Raw genomic sequence first — 24,049 nt, forward strand, 5'->3', positions numbered from 1 at the left:
AACAACTCTCGTTGGGGGTATTCTGTGCGAATCAAGCGGAACAACGAAAGACCAGGTATCGTTTAACACAAGGTATTTATTTGATTTATTCCATAACATCAATGTCAGTGAAAATTCATCGATCCATCAAGATAACACAATGACGTGCGAGTGAAACGGGGCGGAACCATTACTCTGTCACGTTGTTACCGAGAACTGATATCAATCGAGCATATTTCAAAAAATGTCGTCATTGTTTGAACACCATTCAAAGAACACTGCTTTCCAAACTTTGTATGAACTTTTGAAAACTTTGTTTGACGAAATTATCAATTGTATATTTTATATTTTACGAATAAAAACTAACTCGTTTAAATGTAATTAACAACGATGTGCGGCTCGAATTAAAAACTCAGTACTACGAATGTCCGGAACCTCAAAAGCACTTCTATGACAAGGTAATTTGGTAAATTTATGCATACTATCATGCAATACAATAAATACAAAATGCAATTAATTGAACTTTCAAGTTCACTGAAAATCCTGCGAGCTATCGTCGCTTTGAGAGAACAACACAGCGTTTCTTCTGATGCGTCTGTAGTCAGGAGAAGTATCGTCGCTGCTGTCTGAAATGACGAACGCTCTTCGCTTCCTTGGCTCGACTCGTTGACTGCTACCAGATGCTCCGGCAACGTTGATGGTGATGTTAAACTTGCAACTTGTCAAGGTTGCTCCAGAAAACATCCCTGCTGCTGCAGCTGTCACGGTACTCTGTCTTGGGTCATCGTCGACGCTCCTTATCATGTTGTTGGTGGACATCGACAGAGGCTCGACAGCAGCAGGAGACGATCGTTGCGGCATTGGCATCAGTTTATTTCTGGGGTGTTCGGCGCCGGTCAAAATATCTGACATTACTTCCTGTTGATTTAAAGAGTTTACGGCGTACGAATTGATAGACTGGACATTTCTGTGGCCAGAAAGTTGCATTATTTGGGTCGGAGGAATACCATGCTCACTGAGTTTCTGGATTGCTGTCTTTCGTGCACTTAAAGAGTTTACGGCGTACGAATTGATAGACTGGACATTTCTGTGGCCAGAAAGTTGCATTATTTGGGTCGGAGGAATACCATGCTCACTGAGTTTCTGGATTGCTGTCTTTCGTGCACTGTGATTCGTTTTGCGCCCCTTTATTCCGGCTCGTTCTGTGATGGTTTTCACAATACTCTCCAGTTTGTTTTTGCCCATCGGTTGTCGTTTGTACCATATCTGGGTGGTTGGCTTATAATTTATGGCCAGGTAGAACGGAGAATGTAATTCGCACATGTCATCTGGGCGATGGTCTTTATATATTTTGTAGGTTTCAACGGGACAGATACTCTTGTCTTCAACAGCGAACATTTTCGGTGCGTACGGACGAACGTTACCATATTGACCGCTCCTGGTTTTGTTGTCACGTTCGGAAAACTCAAGATACTCGCGACCCGCTGTTGTTGTTTTCAGAAGTATGTCACCCCAACACAATTTTCTGTTTTCGTCACAGGCTCGAAACCAAGGAGCTTGGTGTTATTCCACCACACTGTGTATAAGACCGATTCTGGATTGTAGTTACCGAGTATTTTCTTTTCTCGCATAAGTTTAATGTCATCGTCTGTCAGTGGCTCGGCGGCTTGAGATTTATTTCCTTTGCCCTTCGACTTAAGATCGCAACGCTTCGCTCTGAGTGCATCTTGAGACACCTTAAAAACTGTATCCCTACAGATGGAATATCGGTAGCCTTTCTCTGAAAGGTAACGATCGATGCCTCTTTGGTAGCTGGTTAAAGTATCGGGTTCGTACTCACTGCCATCACTCTGTCTGGCTCCGATGAAAAACTTGGCAAGGTGTTGATCCAGAATTTCTGGTGGCAACAAATAAAATTCTACTTGACTGCACTCGGTGGCCTGCAAAAAGCTTATGAACTGCTTGACTGATGTGTGGGTGGCTTTAACTGTGTTTTTTCGGCGTTGATTTGCGATGAATTGGTCAATTTCTTCACCACTGACATTTACGTGACGCTGCTCCATTGCTGACATTTTGTGTTGTCCACTCGATCGTCAAAAAGTGACAGCAGACTACAATTTTTCCCGCCCGCACATAAATTAATGAAAATTCTAGAATCAGCCGTATTTTATATTTTACACATGTATTTTAATACCCCGTATTTCCCTAAACTTCATTACCCTCCCACTTTTGCGTCTCGAGAAATTCAAAGCGGTGTTCATCGTGTCCTGAACAGCTGATTGTGTTTGTTTACGTTTGTTGAAAGTAGTCCGGGTCCCATATCCACCACATGTGGAATATGGATTCATCGTAGTCATATACCTATAGTGTGACGTCATACTATAGGGATTACTGGGTCTATGTATGTGATAAAAGATAATAAAATAGGGGAAGACCGTTTGACCACATATTCGTTAATTACTACAGGTCAAACAGTGTGATCCTTCAGAGAAGAAGATTTCTCAGGGTGATTATCGTAGGTTTTTTCAGATTTTTATTCATTCCTTGACCGTAATTATCATATTTGCAAAATGACAATATGACCGACAAACTGCAATAAAACGCAATATAATTACATTCTGCATTGTTGAACATCTTAAAGTATCGTTTCTATGTATTTGAAACAAAGCAAAATTGTAAGTAACGAGATAGAAGAGAAAGAAAATTTTGCGTGCGCGTATATATGTGTCTGTGATTTTACAATTTTGTAGAATGAAATGTCTACAGTGTTACGATGTCACTAGATCTCTTTGACATACCCCCTTTACCACTGTATAAAAACAACAGATAACTGAAAACGATTCCTCTTTGTTGTATATATGACTTAATTTGTTTTCCCCTTAATTCTAGCCCATTTTCACTTCCTCATCAGCTGCGCAAGGTATAAAGTTGCAAGGTAAACGCTTGCTAAATGACAAAATTTGTAGAAACTATTCATTTGTTAAACTTTAAAATGGTCCTACAGTAGTCATTAAACCAAGGTAAGCTAAGGTACTTACTATACTTGCTAACGACGCTATGACTCCTCTTTGGCACAAGATCATGCTTGAAACGGTGAGTGTGTGTTTATGAAAGTCAAAGTACTCCAATGTCACAAAATTTCATACATGGACTACAGAGTTATGAATTTATCCCGCTATGTATGATTATTATAGTTGCAGACGATATTGATAATAGTATAGATTACATCTAAATCTTTTAGTGGTATACAGTCACCCGTAATTTTAATATACCCATATATGGTCAAAAGGGCGTTCCTTGGCATTCAAAAGGACCATAAGAGGGCGCTGTTTTTAAATAGCGGCCACCAGCTTAAAATCTGTGATTTGTTGGATAACTATCTGTCCATGGTAACTGGGCAAAATTGGAACAGGTGACAGTATACCTTTAACGTCAGATTTATTGTTGAGAGCAAGGTCATTTTTTGAAAACAGGGAGACGCTTTCGTGATAGAACTAAAGCTGTCACTGTATCGATCGTGATTCTATTCTGCATAACAAAGACATGGCCAGAGAGAATGCTAACATTTCCTTGTACAATAACATTTCAAGAGATTTTGCTGTGACAGCATCTCATACTTTACACGAAATTGATGATCTAAAGATTTGCCTTGGCAATATCATGGTACTCAAAACTACAATGACAAATCTCTTCTTTGTCATTCTTCTTCATCACAAAATTTACTTTACATCGATTGTTCTCATCTTCCCACGTTTCTATTGTTATCACATCATCTGCAAGAGCTTCAGTGATGTGCAGAATGCCCATGGTCTTGATCTTGTACCTTGTCAGATCATTGGTAAATGAAGGATAGGCGTTGTTCTCAGCTGCTGTGAGGGCACATTCTTCGATATATTTGATATAAGCGGTGTATGTAATGTGATTATTTTCATCGATATCACTGCTTGATGGTTGAATTTTGTGTTGGAATATTTTCGACGGTGTGTCTCCAAGCTTATCCATGTATTGCGGTGTCTGGTGGTTGCCATGTGTTGCGTACCGTCCAGTGAACCAATCCGGTAGTTGAGCTGGCTTTCTTGTCAACTTGCTTACACACACGTTTTGCACATAGTGAGTAGCCAGGATTATACCATCATCACAATCACGCATTACATTGAATTCATCAAACGAAGTCCTCCCAACTTTTGCTAAAGAAAGGCTAAATTGAAGTGACGTTAACCGCTGAAGACGTGCATGCCATTCTGGGAGTACATGATAGACGCTCGAACGGAGGAAAATCATATGATCTTCAAAATCATTGTTTGACAGATAGTTGTACGGTGGTTTTACAGTATAGCTCCATGCGTTTGTCATCATCCTAGGAACACTTGGCTCAAATTTTTGATCTGATTGAGGAAGAAAAAAATAATGTTAGTGACGGTTACAGCAATCGCATCTTAAAATTATCAAATGGACAGAAGAGAACAGACAGAAGAAGGCACTTCGAGAAGGACTGACATTGTATTGGGAATCACACATCCCCTAAAATGCAACTTCAGCGAGTAATATAGAACAATACACAACAGAATTCAACAAAGTAAACCATAGAGAAAAGCTCTCATAATACGCTAGGCCTAAATTTCTTGTTTAGTTTTTCGCTATTTCATCGGAATAAAATACTCTCTCATGGCAGTCCATAATCCCCGTTTTTCGGATCAGTGGCTACTCTGCCTGATCAGATATGGGTCATTTCAATTTACATTTACATTTGTAGATGTCCACTCAAATTGTTTCAATCATTTTGGCTCCTTGGTGAGTTTTAAAATTATATCAATTGCGTGCCACGGTGACGATTTTGACAGTTGGGGATGGAATGTGACCCTAGAAAGCACTTTTAAATTGAAGTGTGCCAATTATTGGTGGGAAGCTATGAAAGTATGCATTGCGAGTTGATTTTTGATCAGACTCTGGACAAATTTGCCAGATATTCAGTAATATTCTGATAAATACAATGCGCTAACCCTAAATTTGAATCCTGCTACAAAAACTGTCAGAGTAAGACCAGAGTAAAGACCATGCAAATCAGATCTGTGCAGCAGTGGACTGTGCGCGTTCATCGGTCCCAAGCCCGGCAGCTACAGCCATTCATTTGGTTAGGCTAGCCGATGTGTACAGTAATATCACGTACCGTTATTCTTTATTGAACAATCAAGTCACATAGACATTCCACACATTAAATATAATTATGCAGTGCGTACGTCGGGCCCGAGCCAGGCAGCCATACATAGCCATTGGGTTATGCTAGTCAACATGTAGGCCTAGGCCTACATTAATATCATGTACCGTGATTCTTGTATTGAATAATCATGTCGTATAGACATTCTACAAATTAAATACAATTATTATCCCAGAAATGTGCCAAGCGCCTGTGCGTTGTTCACTTCTATCAAAGTAATGACGACTAAAAGTGTCCTATTGAGGGTCTCTCTTCCAAGATAATCGCCCTTATCAAATTAATGCCAAACGTGAAGTCTTAAACATGTTATGTTTAAGAGTTATGACAGTGTACTTGTGATTTTACTCATTAGAACGTCCTAGGGGACTAGTCCAAGTTTGAGTAATAGTTGTACAAAGGCTAGACGGCAGGAAATAAAAAGTATGTCCTTTACAGCCTTGATTCTGAATGCCGCGACTAAAATTATGGAATTTCGTAGAAAGGAGACGAAATTTCTCATTTTTAGCATTGTTTTCCGATGAAATTTTACCAAGCTTATATTCTGCGTACTTTACCAGATACATTAGGTACTCACAATTGGCGAAGGCAATGCAACTTATGGAGAACAGCTGTAGGGATCTGCAAACCAAATTTTATAACTAACAGTGACAAATTTAATATTCCCTTTCATGCAAAATAGAAATATTCCTCGGTAACTACATCAGTGCAATCAACGAAAAAAATCCTGAGCTATAGTTTTTTCTATTTTCACATTTTCAACCTGACTTGCATATTTCCAGACTTGAATTTTTTTTCAAAGAAATTCGACCTTGTAACCTATGGTGGACCTTAAAAAGATATAAGGAGTCGAGAAAAGCAGCAGTTCTCCAGTTTTTATTCAGGTATAGACGGACTTACATTCGTACAAACAAACACATAAGGACGACTCGACCGTGTCTGCCATTTTGAACCTGAATGTGGCACCGGCCATTCTATAGAGCTCGAACTGTACAAATTAATCGTATCTTCTTCGAGAACTTCTGAAAAAAATGTTTTTTGAAGAGAGATACGATGATAGAAGTGAGGAACTTGATCCTGAAATATACTTGCATGCATGATTCAAAGAAGAACTTGTCTTGGAAAATGTAAAGCCTACAGAATTGGCTGTAGAAAACATGCATTTTAGAAATTGACCCGATTATAAAATGAATAAGGAAACTATAAATTATCAGAATCTTGATAATACGTAGTTCTAAACAACTGGGATGAAAGTGAACGAAAAGTTGGAAACTGTATATCTGAGAAGTTGGATGTGGACAGTGAAAAGAATCATTTTTGACGGACTTTACCGCCAGGCTCGAGAGGCAGCATACGACATATCTCGGTATGCAGATTTAGGGTCGGCGTGTGTACAATACGACATTAAACTGGTCCAATAATCATTTTCATTCAAGGTAATACATTACCAGGTCCATGGGAAGAAGCAAGAAGACAACTTAGACAAGGAGCATACATCATATAGGTTAAAACAGAAAATAAAACTTTTTTTGACGATGCTTCTGAACCAGTTTTGGAGAAACATCGGGCGCATCACACAGGTGGCAATAGCCATTATAGATAACTGTCTTCGGAGCAACCGTGCATTTATCACTGACATCACATTACCACACAACCGTAATGCAGATGATATTAACTTTGTATTTCGGAATGCACACGGTCTTTCAAAAAGAAATCAGACTGTAAATTCATGTGATTTTGAATGTCTTTTTAGTCCCCACAGACACCGTCAGGGGGGACTTATAGGTTTGGTCATGTCCGTGCATGCGTCCATGCATGCGTCCGTCCGTTCACGCAGATATCTCAGACATGCCCTGGTCAATTTCTTTCAAACTTTGCAAAAGGGTAGTACCCTACCTAATACAGATGCACGTCGATTTGTTTCACAATGCGATCAAATTTGGACGTGTTAGAGGACTTTTTAGTTTACACGTCCATAGACTCCCATGTATAAGGCAGTTCTCCATAGAATCCCATGTATAAGGCCACGATAAATAAAAATTTAGTTTCTCATCGTATTCATGTTGCAAAAAGGATGCAGTGACACAGTTTTTAGTCCCGACAGATGAAGTCCAGGGGCTTATAGATTGGGTCATGTCTGTCCGTTCGTCCATCCATGAGTCCATCCATTCACGCAGATATCTCAGATATTTTGACAAAATGTCACATGACCTCGGTGACCTTTGACCTCAAATATACATATTTGTCCATAACTCAGTAACCATAAGTGCTACACCCTTCATGTATGGTATGATGGGACACCTTATGAGGCCACTTATTGTACCTCATTAATGATGCACATATCTAATTTTTAGCGAGCCAATAGAGCTGGAGGTCTGATTTTGGGTATATAAGGATAACTTAGCAAAACATTTTTTTTGACAAAATGTCACGTGACCTCAATGACCTTCGACCTGAAATATACATATTTGTCCATCACTCAGTGACCACAAGTGGTACACCCTTCATATTTGGTATGACAGGAGACCTTATGACGTCACATACTGTACCTCATTAATTATGTGTATATCTAATTCTGAGCAAGCCAATAGAGCTGGATGTCTGATTTTTGGTATAAAATAGGGATAACTATACGATAGAAATTTTTTGACCAAATGTCATGTAACGTCGATGACCTTTTACCTAAAATATACGTTTATGTCAATAAATAAGTAACCACAAGTGCAATGTCCTTTATATTCAGAAGGATGGGAGACCTTGTGACAATTCACGCTTTACCTCATTAATTATGCACACATCTAATTCTGGGCAAGCGAATAGAGCTAGAGGTCTGATTTTTGGCATATAGGGAATTAGCAATACAATTTTTTTCCAAAATGTCACGTGATCTCGATGACCTTTGACCTTGAATATATATATATATATATATATATATATATATATATATATATATATATATATATATACCACAAGTTCTATACCCTCCAATTTTGATACGATATTAGACCTTAAGATGTCACATCTTGTACCTCATTTATTATGCACATATGTATTTCTTGGCTGGTCAATACAGCTAGAGGTCTGATCTTTTTTCCCGATTTAGAACCATCACTTAGACATGCCTCATGTGTTTCAAATTGGGAACAACGACATAGACATATGTGCCCATAGATCTCAACATATACCACTCCAGTGATACTTCTTAATGACCACATTTCCCTGCTCCATCAAGACTAATACTCCTATTACAAGTGAGGACTATGTTATTGTCAATGACTTGTTTTGTGGAAAATTGCCTCAATGTTGGATCAAATATTAAGATTGATAGATTTCAATGCATCCATTCTCTAAGACTAAAATAAAGCCTCTTGGTACATCGGAACGACTTTTCACTTGTTGACCCTTTATTAACTGGTAGTCGCACAGAATTTGAGAATAGGCCTATACCATCGATTTTTACAGCAAAAAAACACTATACAAAGAAAATACTGATGGCAATCATGAAATGGGTGATAACATTGTGACGATACATTGACTGTCGACAGTCCCCTGTGCTTTTTCTGTCTCTTATTGGTGTAGTCTCTTGCACACACAACGGTAGGGGGAATCGCAAGCGTATAGCCACCAAGGCTCTAGTCTCGCATGCAAGATCTCGAAACCTGCGCGCGAGCGGCAAAGCCGCGAGCTGCGAGTAACCGCAGGTAACGAGGTCTGGCTAGAACCGACGTGCTATATATACTGTCCAATAGAATGCTTCGAAAATCGGCTGGATGAAAGAGTACATCTCTTGTTTATTCATGAATGTAGGTGGAGCGTCTAAAAATAGCCTTTTGAATTCGACTGAATGATTGTGTCATTCATCCAGAAATGTTTCGTTTGAAGTAAACTGCCTTACGTTGACCTCAGACAGTAGTACAACTTTATGAAATCAGGGTTACGTTATTCCCAATAACCACATGATGAAAAATATCTGCAAAAATGATCTATGCCGTTGAAGAAAGTGGTGATCGACAGCCTGAAACCGAAAGCAGGAGGTAGCCATGACAGATTATCCGGAAGGAGACGACGATTCCGTGAATTTGCCGACAGAATATGGCCAATCTCTCATTGCTCTGGGCGTTGCTTCAACGCTTGCGATAGTTGATCGTCGACATCCTCTATGGAGTTTGCTTTTTGATTTTGCTCCGTTCGAACGAAACTCAGACTTTGGGCCCCTTTCGACTGCAGATGAACCGGTGGTAAATGGCCTCACAAATAAATGCTCACCGTATAGATTTGTGCCTTAGTGTGTTTTCGGCGCAGATATGTGAAACATGGTGGACAAATACAGTGATGGCAGTCTGTACGCGGTGGTCCAAAGTTATACTTATCAGCATAGGAAAGACAGCCCACTTTTGACGTCATCACATTCCTGAGCAGTTGGTTCTTGCCAGACCTCGTAACCTGCGGTTACTCGCAGCTCGCGGCTTCGCCGCTCGCGCTGCATGCAGGTTCGCGGTCTGGCATACGAGACTATAGTTGTTACTGATTTGTATACAAGTGTAGGTGTAGCGGATACCTGTGGTGCCGCTCGATTTCTGCACCGATAGTAAGCAGTCAAGGGATTCTGAGTTACGATAGCTCAGTGCCCAGTAAATATACAAAAGGCGGGCGTTGTCCTTGGCTCCCGGTTTACGTTTACATGTAATTCCCCATAAGTATCCGCTGACCTCCCTCCAAGCTCAGACATTATCTCCGTTCTGTGACGGAGCAGGTCGTACAATTTGCATAGTTCATCACACATGCTAAGTAGACATTGCCAATGTAATCTACAAGATTTTTTCGCTTTACTTTGTAAAAGAACCTTGTTTTACTGGGTACCAGTCAACTCGCACTTTTTCCAACCCGCCCAGAACCAACTCGCCTGATTCCAACTCGCCTGATGCCAACTCGGCCGACACCAACTCGCCCGATATTATATCGCAATTTTATGAGTACCTTCATGGAGGTAGACCTCCATGGTACCTGGTACGCTAGCTCTGCATGGCAGGGCTGTGTGTTTACCGGCGTTATACGGAGGCCGTATAACGCCGGTAAACTCACAGCCCTGCCATGCAGAGCTACTGGTACGCTTGCTGCGAATCCTTAGCCTTTGTCACTCGGGTAGCTTGGTCATTGGAGTGGAAGGAAGAACATGTCAAGGAGTGGCAGGGCTCGTTTTCGCAGCAACTGGTACGCATAAAACGTTTTATTTCTAACAACAAATGTTTCTAACATAGAGAACTACAGGTGCGACTTGAAATATGTGCCAACACGGAATTTTTTTTATTTGCGAATTTCACGTTTTGCAAATCTCTTGAAAGAATAAATTTCGTTCGGCTTCTTTACGTATAGGGATAGTTACTGCGTACTGGCTCACTTCTTTAGGAACAGCTGCGTACATGGAATCTACAACACCCTATCTCAAAACAACGGGCGAGTTGGTATCGGGTGAGTTTGAATCAGGCGAGATGGTTCTGGGCGGGTTGGAAAAAGTGCGAGTTGACTGTAATTCTGTTTTACTTTACCAAGCCTTGAGGAAGCTGAGGAAAAACCCTGTCGCCAAATAGAAAACTTTCCCCTGAAAGGAATTAATTTATTTTCCTACAACCAAATACCTAATCAGTGATATTTTAAAAGTCGTACGTTACGGTCAAAAGGCAGAGAGGAAATTCTTCCGTACTGATTTCCTGTATTATTATTATTATTATTATTATTATTATTATTATTATTTTGTGGTTTCCAAATCTTACATAAAACGAAAAAGACTAACATTTTGACAGGACAGGAAACGCCAGCTGAAAGCCATATTAGAGGTGTTGCTAAACACATATTTTCCGCTGTAAAAAGTTTTGATATTTTATTCAAACTCGGCAGACAGACACATTATGAAGTTCACAAGCTTAATTTTCAATTTTGATAAGAGGGTCAAAATTATCTCCATGGCAATTAAGCAAATATTTACAACGAAAACATCATGAGATTTCTAAAAGTTAACAGTATTTGCGAATAGAGGTTACTTTCGCAATTTCCGAAGTTATTTTGTGAACACTTGTCAAGGAAGTGTTCGAAGATTAAAGAAAACTCCTCCACGGCTTTCATTTCATTCTCTCCATTGTACAACATACATTGTGACGCAAATAGATACCAACTTTCCGATGCTGCTCGTCGAATTATGAGATAAAAAAGTTGACACAAGAATACCCTCCATGAATTGAAAAGATTACAGTTGCGTGTAGTTGTGACACGAAAATAGTTTGCAGCAATCTGTACTATCTGACCGCACCAGCTATGCGTGTAACAAAATTATTTAATTGTTTCAGAACTGAATAACCTGCACTATAGCGTTAAACTCCTATTTTGTTAAGAAACGACGAAATCATCTAAATTCCAAGCATTCTTCAACATGCTCACGGCTATATATTGTCTTCAGTTTCACTTTGCTGCAATCTGCAATATCCGACAATCTATGACTCGGCTCCGAGTAACCTTCACTAACGTTAAAACTCCGTCTAGGCTAAAAAAATTTACCAATCCGTCTCAGTCTGCAGCATCTTTCAATACACTCAGGACTCTATGAAAGTCCACACATAAGAAAAGTCAATCACTTTGCAGCAATCTGCAATATCCAACATGTTAAGTGTAGGTAAAAAAATTATTAAAGTCTCAGCTCGGAGCAAACTGCACTGACGTTAAACTCCGTCAAGGCTGAGAAATTACTGATCTATCTCAGGCCGTAGCATTCTCCAATACACTTAGGACTCTATCAAAGTCCACAGATATGAAAAGTCAATCACTTTGCAGCAATCTGAAATATATGTGTAGTACAAAAGTTATCAAATGTCTCAGCTCGGAGCAAACTGCACTTACGTTAAACTCCGTCAAGGCTGAGAAATTACTGATCCATCTCAGTCCGTAGCATTCTCCAGATATACTCAGGACTCTATCAAAGTCCACAGATATGAAAAGTCAATCACTTTGCAGCAATCTGAAATATATGTGTCGTACAAAAATTATCAAATGTCTCAGCTCGGAGCAAACTGCACTGACACTAAAATTCCGTTAAGACTGAGAAAGTACTATGTATCTCAGTCCGTAGCATTCTCCAATAAACTCAGGACTCTGTCAAAGTCCACGGATACGAAAAGTCATTCACTTTGCTGCCAACTGCAATACCCTACACGCAAAGTGTAGGTACGAAAGTCTCAGCTCGGAGCAAACTGCACTGGCGTTAAAACTCCGTCCGGGCAAGGACAAGACTAATCTATCTCATTTCGTAGCATTCTCCAATAAACTCAAGACTCAATCAAAGTCCACAGATATAAAAAGTCAATCACTTTGCAGCCATTAGCAATATCTGTCACACTATGTATAGTACAAAATTATCAATTGTCTCAGCTCGGAGCAAACTGCACTAAGGTAAAAACTCTGACAATGTTAACAAATTTCAAATCTATTTCAGTCCTTTGCATACACAATAAACTCAAAACTCTATCTACAGTCCATGGATACGTAAAGTCAGTAGTTTGCAGCAATCTGTAATATGCAATACTCAATGTGTACGAGGAAACGGTCAGAATGTCTCAGCACGGAGCAAATTGCAGACTACGAAATTACCATTCTATCTCAGTCTGCAGCATCCTCCAATACACTCAGGACTCTTTCAAAATCCATGGATACGAAAAGTCATTCACTTTGCAGCCATCTGCAATATCCGACACACTATGTGTAGGTACAAAATTATCAAAGTCTCAGCTCGGAGCAAACTGCGCTAACTTTAAAACTCTGTCCGGGTTAGGAAATTACTAATCTATCCCAGTCCGTAGCATTCTCTAATAAACTCAGGACTCTATTTTATGTCCACCGTTACGAAAAATCTTTCACTTTACAGCTATCTGCAATATCCGACACACTATGTATAGGTACAAAAATTATTAAAGTCTCAGCTCGGAGCAAAATGCACTTTAAAAATTCTGTCATGGCTAAGAAATGACCAGTTTATCTCAGTCCGTTGCATCTACAATAAATTCAGGACTCTATCGAAAGTCCACGGATACGAAAAGTCAATTGTTTGCAGCAATCTGCAACATGCAATACGCAGTGTGTATGAGGAACGGTCAAAATGTCTCAGCTCGGAGCAAAATTGCAGTAACGTCAAAACTCCGTACAGGCTACGAAATTACCATTCTATCTCGGTCTGCAGCATCATTTAATAAACTCCGGACTCTATGAAATTTCACGGATACGAAAAGTCATTCACTTTGTAGCAATCTGCAATATCCGACACGCTACAAAAACAATAAATTCAGGACTATCTAAAGTCCACGGATACGAAAAGTCTATATTTGCAGTAATCTGCAACATGCAATACGCTATGCATATTACGAAACGGTCAAAATGTCTCATCTCGGAACAAACTGCACTATATAACGTTAAAACTCAATCCATGTTCAGAAATTACTAATCTATCTCTCCGAGTCAGTAAGTAGCACCTTCCAATATGCTCGGCACCCTATCTATAGTCAACATTTTAGAAAAATGCTAAGTTTCCAACAAACTGCAAAATCCAATACACTGTATAGGCCTAGGACGAGTTAAAATGTCTCAGCTCCGAGTCGGAGCAAACTGCAGCAGATAAAACTACGTCCAGGCTTCGAAATTTAAAATCTATCTCAGTCAGTTATATCCTCCAATAAGCTCACAACTCTCTCTAAAGGCCAGTAATACGAAAAGTCAACCATTATTGCAGCAATGTGCAAGATCCAATACGCTGTGTATATGACGAAACGGTTATTATGTCTCAGCTCGGAGCATACTGCACTAACGTTAAAACTGTTAAAACTCCGTCCAGGCCAAAAAAATTGACAAATCACTCAATGCACGTTCGGTTGCATCCACAATAATCTCAGGACTATATCTAAAGTCCATGCTTACGAAAAATTTAATCACTTTGCCACAATATCCGACATGCTATGTGTAATACATAAATTATCAAAATGTCTCAGCTCGGAGCAAACTGCACTAATGTAAAACTCCGTCCATGTCAAGAAATTACCAATCAATCTCAGTCCGTCGCATCCTCCAATATGCTCGAGTCTCCATCTATAGTCAACATTTAAGAAAAAAAACGCCGAGTTTCCAACAGACCCCAATATCCAATACGCTGTGTATATGACAAAACTTTTAAAATGTCTCAGCTCGGAGCAAACTGCACTAACGTTAAAAATATTTCCATGAAAGAAAATTCAAATCTATCTCAGTTCGTAGCATCCTCCATTTTGCTCGACACTCTATCTATAGTCAATATTTTAAGAAAAAACGCTAAGTTTCTAACAAACTGCAATATACAATACGCTGTGTAGGCCTATATGACGAGACTTTTAAACTACATCCAGGCTTCGAAATTTAAAATCTATCTCAGTTTGTTGTATCCTCCTATAAGCTCATAACTCTATCTTAAGGCCATGGATACGAAAAGTCAATAATTGGCAGCAATGTGCATGATCCTATACGCTGTGTATATGACGAAACGGTTATAATGTCTCAGCTCAGAGCATACTGCACTAATGTTAAAACTCCGTCCAAGCCAAAAATGACCAATCACTCACGTTTGGTTGCATCCACAATAATCTCAGGACTATATCTTGGCCCAAATTTACAGAGCAACTCACAATCTAACCCAATTCTAACCCCTGAATTGTAGCCAGTATGTTCAATAATCGTATATCCCTTCCAGATCACTTCGTTCTTCCAATCAGAACCTCCTTAAGGTTCCCAAAGCACGTACACTTCTTTATCAAAACACCTTTGTCTGTTGCGGTTGTGGATGAATATAACAATCTCCCCAAATCAATCATAACTTTAAGAAATCTTGTAACAACTTTCTGTATTCTATTTACTTGTCTGATGCTTCTTCGTAGTTTTTTTGATATTTATACTTCTGTTTTTTCGTGTTTTCAAGTTGGTGCTGTAATATGATTTTCTTTTGTCTATCGGACCTCCATGAAAAGAGGTGTTTCATCTATGGAGTTATGGAGTTTAAATAAAGATTAATAATATTAATAATATCTAAAGTCCATGCTTACGAAAAATGTCATCACTTTGCCAGAATATCGGACACGCTAAGTGTCTTAATTATCAAAATGTCTCAGCTCGGAGCAAACTGCAGTAAGATTAAAATTCCGTCCACGTCAAGAAATAACCAATCAAGCTTAGTCCGTACTATCGTCCAATCTGCTCGAGTCTCCATCTATAGTCAACATTTAAGAAAAAAACCGCTGAGTCTCCAACAAAATGCAATATCCAACACGCTGCGCATATGACGAAACTTTTAAAATTTCCAAGCTCGAAGCAAACAGCACTATCGTTAAAACTATGTCCATGATAAGAAATTTCAAATCTATCTCAGTCCGTAGCGTCCTCTATCGGGTGTTGCCAATGACTGGCGACGAGATGGCTTCTGACTTTTTGTAGCCTGTTTGGCCGAAAATCGTAGGCCGGGCAGATTGGACAGTGAATAACATTTATTGTGTTAGTACAAGAGTCCCCACACAGTTTTAATTGGCTTGTCATATTGCCAAGACTGCGTCTTACATAGATCGTCATATTGCTAATGTCTACCTTGCATGCGCAATGAACTATGCAAATTTTTGACCTGCTCCGCCACAGGACGGAGATAATGTCTGAGCTCGGAGGGAGGTCAGCGGACCCTTCTCTGTAATTCCCAATGTTGTTCAGGCCAACAAACTTTACTCTTATCGCACCTGCGATCGAGGTCCGCTCGGTGCGCAGTTCTTGTGGTGCAATACACGACTACAACCACAGTAAATGTAAGGATTAGCATACAATTCTATGATTGCATACACCTTTGGCAGTGCCGCGGAAGCCTCTGCGTTGTCACAGTTATAACGCCGGTAACACACAGACCTGTATGCAGGGCTAGGCTGCACACAGCCTAGATGCAGTACAGTAGCTCGAGATTTTGCCTGGGTATTTTGGTCGGACGTCAAACCCGAATACGCAGGGAAACCTCAAGCTACTGTACTGCAGCTACACACAGCCCTGCCACGCAGAGCTAAACCATCAGAAATACACACACACAGAGCTTGACAAAGAACTCTGGGTCACGGGCATCGCCCATGGCAAGTCTAGTTGTTTGAGTGTAGGACTAGGATCACAGCAGTCCGGGTCGAAGCAAGAGGGAGATACGGTCGCAACTTCAGCTTGGTACAAGCACACAACAACCTTCTGTATAAATACTCACCTTCGGCGTTAATATTGTAATCAGTTATATGGCCCACCAAGGTGCACCATATGCCCTGTTTATTGTAGGAGGTAATTTCCATCGGCATCTTGATCGTGTAGATTCGCTTGTCGAACCTCTAGCTGTGGCTGCAGTGCATGACTTCAATTTTAAGTAGAGGTCACATGATGAACGTGTTTACTGTGACTTCGGGTCGATTAAGGGTCAACCGATCATTGTATGAACAAAGGGATAACGGCCTAGGTCCACATCACCCATCCCCTCCGCGTACAGCTGAAGGGGAGTCTGCGACTTGAGGATTGCAGGAACAGGAGAGGGCTTCTAAAAAATGATGAAAAGTAAGGTGTTACTTAAAATATTATAGCCGAACGGGGAGGGGTTACACAACAATTTTCATGTGTGATTCGTGATAATAATAAGTGTATTCAAATGGTGTCATTTTAAATGGTGTCATTTTATGTCAAATTCTCAAAAGATTTCTCCATCGGGATCAGGGAGACCCTCTGCTAACCGCACCCATGTATTTACTGGTTTGCCAGTTCCAACACCCATATTCAATAATGTAGTGACCACAAACACAGCATGTAGCTTCAAACTCTCCCTATATTCTCTTGCAGTGATTTACTTACCTATCTTGCAACTGACTGATGGAGAAAAATGGCCCTCTCTCCTTATTGGTTGTTTGCCTTAAATTAGGTATGAACATGATAAGTTGTGTAATACATTAAAGAGACAACGTGTCAAGTGTGATATTAGCTAAGGTCACATGACCTTGGTGTAAGTTGTTCATTCTGTGAAAGTAGGTCTATGATCATCAAAGGTCATCAAAAGAAATTAGAGTAAAAGTTACAATCAAAACCCAATCTCTTGTCCTTGTAATCACGGAGATAAGATGAATTAAAGTAAAGGTCATCCCAGAACAAGAGAAACAATTTAAGTGTGATACTGGTCAATATATTCACTAAACCAAAACTGTAGCCGTTGTAGCTTCTAAGATGCGTAAAAGAGAAGTAAAGGTCATCCAAACGGTGGGGGGGGGGAAGCTATGATACTCGTCGATATTTTATCAAGACCAAATTTCAAGCCTTTGTAGTTTCTGAATTACATAAAAGTAGATCAAAGGTTACCAAGGTCATCTATTAACTTTTGATAAAAGCATTGTCCCATACTGATCAACATCCAACAAACACCAAACCTTTAACCCGACACTTGCTGAGATACACAAAGTAGGTCAAAGGTCATGAAAATAACTGACAAACGTTTAACCACATAATTGTTAAATTCTGATCAAACACTGTTTGTTTAAAGAAGAGTTGTCAAGGTGATTATTGTAGGTTTTTCATGATTTTTTTTATTCCCATGACCTTGATTATCATAGTATTTTTTGCAAAAATGACAATATGACCGCCAAATGGTAAAATCGACTGAAATGTCGTTTGCAATTTTGCAACTACTCAGACTAACGATATGGGCCCTGTGATCGAAGCAAACTGTTGCCTGTGTATGGTAAAAGTCGGTCGATATTTCTGTTTTATCATGCCACATCACAGATCTCTTTATTTTTATACTTTTATATCCAGACTTCCTTTATTACACTGATAGAAATACAATATCGAATATCGTTACATTCTGAATTATTTCACATCTTCATCTACCGTTTTTGTTTATTTGAAACACAGTCACTGCAGAATATCATGTCATAGTAACAGTTTGTGTTTTAGGAGATGGTAAATAAAATATACATGTTGCATGCGCACTTGTATGCCTCTGTGCATTTACATATTTATAGAATGTGTCTACAATGTCACAGTAGATCTTCTTTTTACCACTTCATTAAACAACAGATATTTAAAACTATTCCTTTTTGTTATATATATCTTAATTTGTCTAACCCTACATCCTAGCCCTTTTTCACTCGCTCGCGGTCTGTGCAAGGTGTAAAGTTGCAAGATGAACACTTGCTAAATGACAAATCTGTGAAAACTATTCATGTATTTGGTTTTAAAATTGTCCTACAGTCGTCATTGTAAAAGAGTTAGGTACTTACTGCATGTACATACATGTAGCTTTGCTAACACGTCATGTATTTGTAGACTGACAAATGTGTCAAACCTATGTGCCAACTACGTTTTGACTCCTCTGTGGTACCAGATGCTTGAAATGAGTACCATCATCAGAACCTTTCGTATACACTTTGGAGCATCAATGAGTATCAAGTTTGTATGTGCTGGAAGTGATTTTGTTTTTAATTTCAAAGTACTTCCATGTTACAAAAGTTCGTACATATACTAAGAGATAATGAAATCATCCTGCTTTGTATATTATAATTACTGATGATACTTATAATTATGGTAGAGATTTCATGTAAATCTTTAAACGTCAGCTGCTGCAACGATTTATTGAAAGAAGGGTCAACTCCAAACAGAGAGATGCTTGATAGAACTAAAGCTGTCACTGTATTGATTGTGATTCCATTCTGCTTGGCAAAGACATATCACAAGACTTCATTTGACAGAATACCAATATTTCCTTGTGACGATGAATTTTCCAGAGTTTTGGTGTGACAGCTTATCAAATTTCATACAAAAATGATATATCTAGAGATTTGACTTGATAAAGTCATAGTACTCAAAACTACAGTGACATATCTCTTCTTTGTCATCCTTCTTCATCACAAAATTTAATTTCCATTGATTGTCCTCGTCTTCCCACGTTTCTATGGTTATCACATCATCTACAAGAGCTTCAGCCATGTACAGAATGCCAATGGTCTTGATCCTGTATCTTGTCAGATCATTGGTAAATGAAGGATAGGCGTTGTTCTCAGCTGCTGTGTAGGCACACTCTTCGGTATATTTGATATATGCAGAATATGTAATGTGATCATTGAAATCAATATCACTACTTGGTGGATGAATTTTGTGTTGGAATATTTTCGACTTCTTGTCTCCAAGTCTATCCATGTATTGTGGTGTCTGGTGGTAGCCACGTGGCGTATACACTCCAGTGAACCAATCCGGTAGTCGAGCTGGCCTTCTTGTTAACTTGCTTACACACACATATTGTGTATAGTTTGTAACAAGGAGTGTCTCATCAACACAATCACGCATTACATCGAATGTTTCATACGACGTCCTCCCAACTTTTTCCAAAGAATAGCTGAATTGGAATTTAGATGATCGCTGAAGACGTGCATGGCTTTCTGGGAGTATATGATAAACGCTTGAACGGAGGAAAGTCATGTGATCTTCAAAATTATTGTGTAACAGATAGTTGTACGGTGGTTTTATACAATGGCTCCATGCAGTTGCCATCATCAATGGAATAGTTGACTCCAAATTTTGACCTTAATGGGAGAAAATATTAACATTAATCAATAGTACTTGAAAATTGTGATCAAGTATGTGAATCATCGCACAGCATGATGCCATCAACACACACTGGACCTCTGTTTTGTTCCAATGTTTTTTACTATATTTCATCCAAATGCAAAATACAAATACTTTCAAGTGGTGGTCCAGGATCTCAAATGGCAGCAGTGGTTCCACTAAGTGCAATCGGGCTCAAAAAACTGGACATGCCATGGATAATGCGCGCAACCTGAAAACTCGGTCCCCGGACCAGACATTTTTCCATTCTCCGCTGCAGAATTCTTGTATTCATCTTACTTATTTTACCTTAGTATTTCCCAAATTCTTAGCGACATTGCGGATGAGCGCATATCAAAACTGCGCCGGAGAATGGAATTTCTCATGCAGTGTACTGGGAATGATACCAGCTCAAGGCACAACTGGGTTTGTCGTCTGAGCAACAACACAAGGCAAAATGTCAAGCTGATGCACTACAGCTAACCATTGGGTTTGAATTTTATTGTAGCCACATGGACCTGCCACCATGGAGTTAATTTACCTCCATGCTGCATCATACGTCAGTAATTTCTGATCGAGATTGGCGATCACGACACGACTGCACTGGTCATCATGTAGTTTCAGTTGTATATACTGTAATTTGCCCAATTATTCTGTGGGCCACACCATGGAAGTGGTCTCGTTTAACGTTCATGATCACATGCAAGTTTGGTACCGGCTATCTATCACTAGACTTGCTCGAAGTCTGTGGGCATAAGGTAGAATACGCCTCTGGGACAAATATATTCAGGCTCTCGAGCTCTTACAATTCTTTTCTGATTGACCACTAGTGGGGTTTATTTTAAAGCTCATGGTGTAAGAAAACTTTTCACTATCTCGGTTATTCGAAAATCGAAATGTTTTTTTTCTCCATAGCATTAACACAGGGATGACGACCATATCGAATTTCAAATAATATGTTTCTCTAGTATCGAAATTTGGATGGTGACCCCTTATTTTTATCTTTATTTTGAAAGAGAATGGTTGAAATATTGCTTGGAGAAAGTTTAAGCAAAAGTAAGTCTTTCAGTTCAGTTCAGTTCAGTTCAGTTCAGTTCAGTTCAAAAGGGATTGAATATCTTGCAATAATAACACCCCGTGTTCACTTTCGAGGCGCATACTACGCTAACCTTAAAGCATAAATTCAGAATAAATTTAAGGGCAATCTTTTAGCAGACTGTCGCATTAGTGGTAGGCTGTGGAATGAACGCGTTGGCCAGCCAGTGACTATCGCCGGGAAAAGCCAAGCGACTGGACTCTCTTACAGCCTCTCGTCCGCTACGCAGCTATATCCTCAACTATATGGTGATGCGCGAGTGTCACCGAGCCAGCTGAGTTGCAGCGTAGCGGAACTTGGGAAAGTAAAACTTGTTTATTCGATTTTTTTCGATTTTTCTCATTTGCTGCTTGCAGGCGGGTTTTCCGTCCAACGTGGGGCTTTCTTTCCACCCATATCGTAATTGACAGGCCACGCTATCTATCGAATTTAGGGAGCATTCGTTTTTTACGGGGGGTGGGGTGGGGGTGTATCACCCCAATATGTAATAATTAACCCAATATGTAAAACTAACCCAATATGTAATAACACTCAACCCAATATGTAATACTAACCCAATATGTAATAACACTTAACCCAATATGTAATCTAACCCAATATGTAATAACACTTAACCCAATATGTAATACTAACCCAATATGTAATAACACTTAACCCAATATGTAATAAAACTAAACTTGGAATATAATACGAAGCAAAATAATACAAAATTGTCTAATAACCACCAACACGTCCCTCTGTAGCAAAAAACACTTCAAAAATTTAGATGAAACTGAAGAAGGCGATAATTCAGTAAAGTGGGCCCAGGAACTATAAGCAAGCCGTCGGCGAGCATTTACATCTTAATTTTAATTGTGCCTTAATTACTATACACCGAAAAACAACTGAAAGCACACACATTTCTTATAATCATTTTGTAATAATTTCCTAATGGAAAGAAAGTTTCGCCAATATTGCTAGTTCCTGACCGCACAACAATCAGAAAGAACAGCAATGGTTCAAATCTCTTTCTTGTTTGTTTACATGCGGAACTGTTGTGGCTGTCAACATTCATAAAACCAAAGACAAAACGGTAAATATGAAAGCAACTACCGATATATTAATATGCTGTGTAATATAGCGACATTATGAGCAAATAAACATGAATATCATCCAGAAATAAATGTGTCCTCAGATTAATAAAGAGAAGAAAATATACATGATAGCTCTGAAAGGCTGAAGTGACGAACTTGATAATAGTGAGCTTTCGTTTATAGGGCTTACTTTAAGCGATAGAAAGAAATATACATTTATCTATTTTTGGTATTCTCTCAAAAAATGTGCCCACACACAATATCTTTGTGGTTAACCTAATATGTTATTAACCATCTATTTTGTGTTATCCAAATATGTAATAAACCTTGTATGCATTGTCTGTGGAAAGTTTATTACATATTGGGTTAACCCAATATGTAATAAAGTTCCCTTAGAGAATACATAGAAGTTTTATTACATATTGGGTTAACCCAATATGTAATAAAGTCCCCATAGAGAATGCATAGAAGTTTTATTACATATAGGGTTAACCCAATATGTAATAAAGTCCCCATAGAGAATGCATAGAAGTTTTATTACATATTGGGTTAACCCAATATCTAATAAAGTCCCCATAGAGAATGCATAGAAGGTTTATTACATATTGGGTTAACCCAATATGTAATAAAGTCCCCATAGAGAATGCATGGAAATTTTATTACATATTGGGTTGATGTTAGATATGAAGCTGACTTTTACTATGTATTGAGTTGATATTATATTGTTGGTCAGTATTACCTGTTTTCAAATTAAATTTACCACAAACTTTTGGCGCAACAAATTTTGGCAACTTTGTAACATTTAACATAAACTCATCACCATATAATGTGTCTATAAATAACTATTTCATGACGATATGTGTCAACTAGTTCAATTAGGTGTATCCTTGAACATTTTAGTTTTTCATGATCATATAGCAGATACCCATTCACAAATCTATTAATTTTCATGAAATATATATTTCTTCATTGAGATTCTGTGTGGAGGTCATTAACGTTACAGTTACAGGTTAAATTTTATATATATTCATTTCCGCACAGTGCACTAAACGATCAACAGCAGTATTCTTCAAGTGTGAAAATAGAGTAAACTTGCAGAATAATAGTATACGATTGCTATACTTTTTTCATTGTTCCTTTATTTAGTAGATCAAATTTGTTAAAACTGTGTTTCCTTTCATGACAAAACCTGATTGATTGGTGTTGCTAAGGACATGATAACAGTGAAGATGAATATCTACATTTTATTTTGTGTATTTACTAAACATGCTTTTTAAAGATCATTTAAACATTTAATTGTTTGCCGAGGGTGTGCTCATGATTGCCAGGCATACTCGGTATTTAGCAAAGTTTCTGACTAGACGGATTATCGCCATTTGACTCTCAAAACACCTCAAATTTTAGAAGTGCTGCATGTTGTGAAGGGGCGTGATCATGGTTGCTATGCATATTTTAGTCTTATTTTGGTCAGTATTATATCCCAAATTCAGTTTTATTACATATAGGGTTAAGTGTTATTACATATTGGGTTAGTATTACATATTGGGGTAAGTGTTATTACATATTGGGTTAGTATTACGTATTGGGTTAAGTGTTATTACATATTGGGTTAGTATTACATATTGGGTTAAGTGTTATTACATATTGGGTTAGTATTACATATTGGGTTATACATACTGGGGTGTTACAGGAGGGTGGGGTGTGGAACTTGAGCGACAAATAAAATGCAAAAAGCGACCCCCTCCAAATCAAATTTCTAAAATTTGACCCCCAAATCCATCAATTTTAAAATGTGACACGCCCCCCCCCAAAAAAAAACGTCATTACCCTTCACACCCTATGGCCCTGGGCTAAAAAATTAGGCCCTTCAAAATTGTTAGCAAGGAAAAGAGTTACCCACCCCAATTTTCATGCACAGAAAACAGCGACCCTCCCCCAGATATCACAGTCCAAATCAATAATATCTTAATTGACTTAAAATTTCCCATTTGACCTTGGAACTTTATAAATGATCACTGGGTGAAATTCCAATATCATATT

The 24,049-nt window shown here is 38.8% G+C and overlaps 1 protein-coding gene across 1 annotated transcript; it reads right to left on the reverse strand.

Moving 5' to 3' along the window:
- Positions 1-225: 225 nt before the first annotated feature.
- Positions 226-16,802, reverse strand: LOC139122668 (uncharacterized). The gene is made up of 2 exons (XM_070688272.1): positions 16,473-16,802; positions 226-4,364 (listed from the first exon to the last, which is right to left on the reverse strand). The coding sequence occupies exons 1-2, from the start codon at positions 16,558-16,560 to the stop codon at positions 3,616-3,618; spliced, it is 837 nt and encodes a 278-aa protein (XP_070544373.1). The 5' UTR covers positions 16,561-16,802; the 3' UTR covers positions 226-3,615.
- Between the last annotated feature and the right edge of the window lie 7,247 nt (positions 16,803-24,049).

The sequence above is a fragment of the Ptychodera flava genome, chromosome 22 (genome assembly GCF_041260155.1).
Source record: "Ptychodera flava strain L36383 chromosome 22, AS_Pfla_20210202, whole genome shotgun sequence".
NCBI classification, from domain to species: domain Eukaryota; kingdom Metazoa; phylum Hemichordata; class Enteropneusta; family Ptychoderidae; genus Ptychodera; species Ptychodera flava.

Bases quoted from the DNA above. Each gene is read 5' to 3' on its own strand.
- LOC139122668 (XM_070688272.1), bottom strand. From the start codon at position 16,560: ATGCCGATGGAAATTACCTCCTACAATAAACAGGGCATATGGTGCACC. The intron at 4,365-16,472 runs GTGAGTATTTAT...TTCCTCAATCAG, and splicing joins TTACAATATTAACGCCGAAG to ATCAAAAATTTGAGCCAAGT.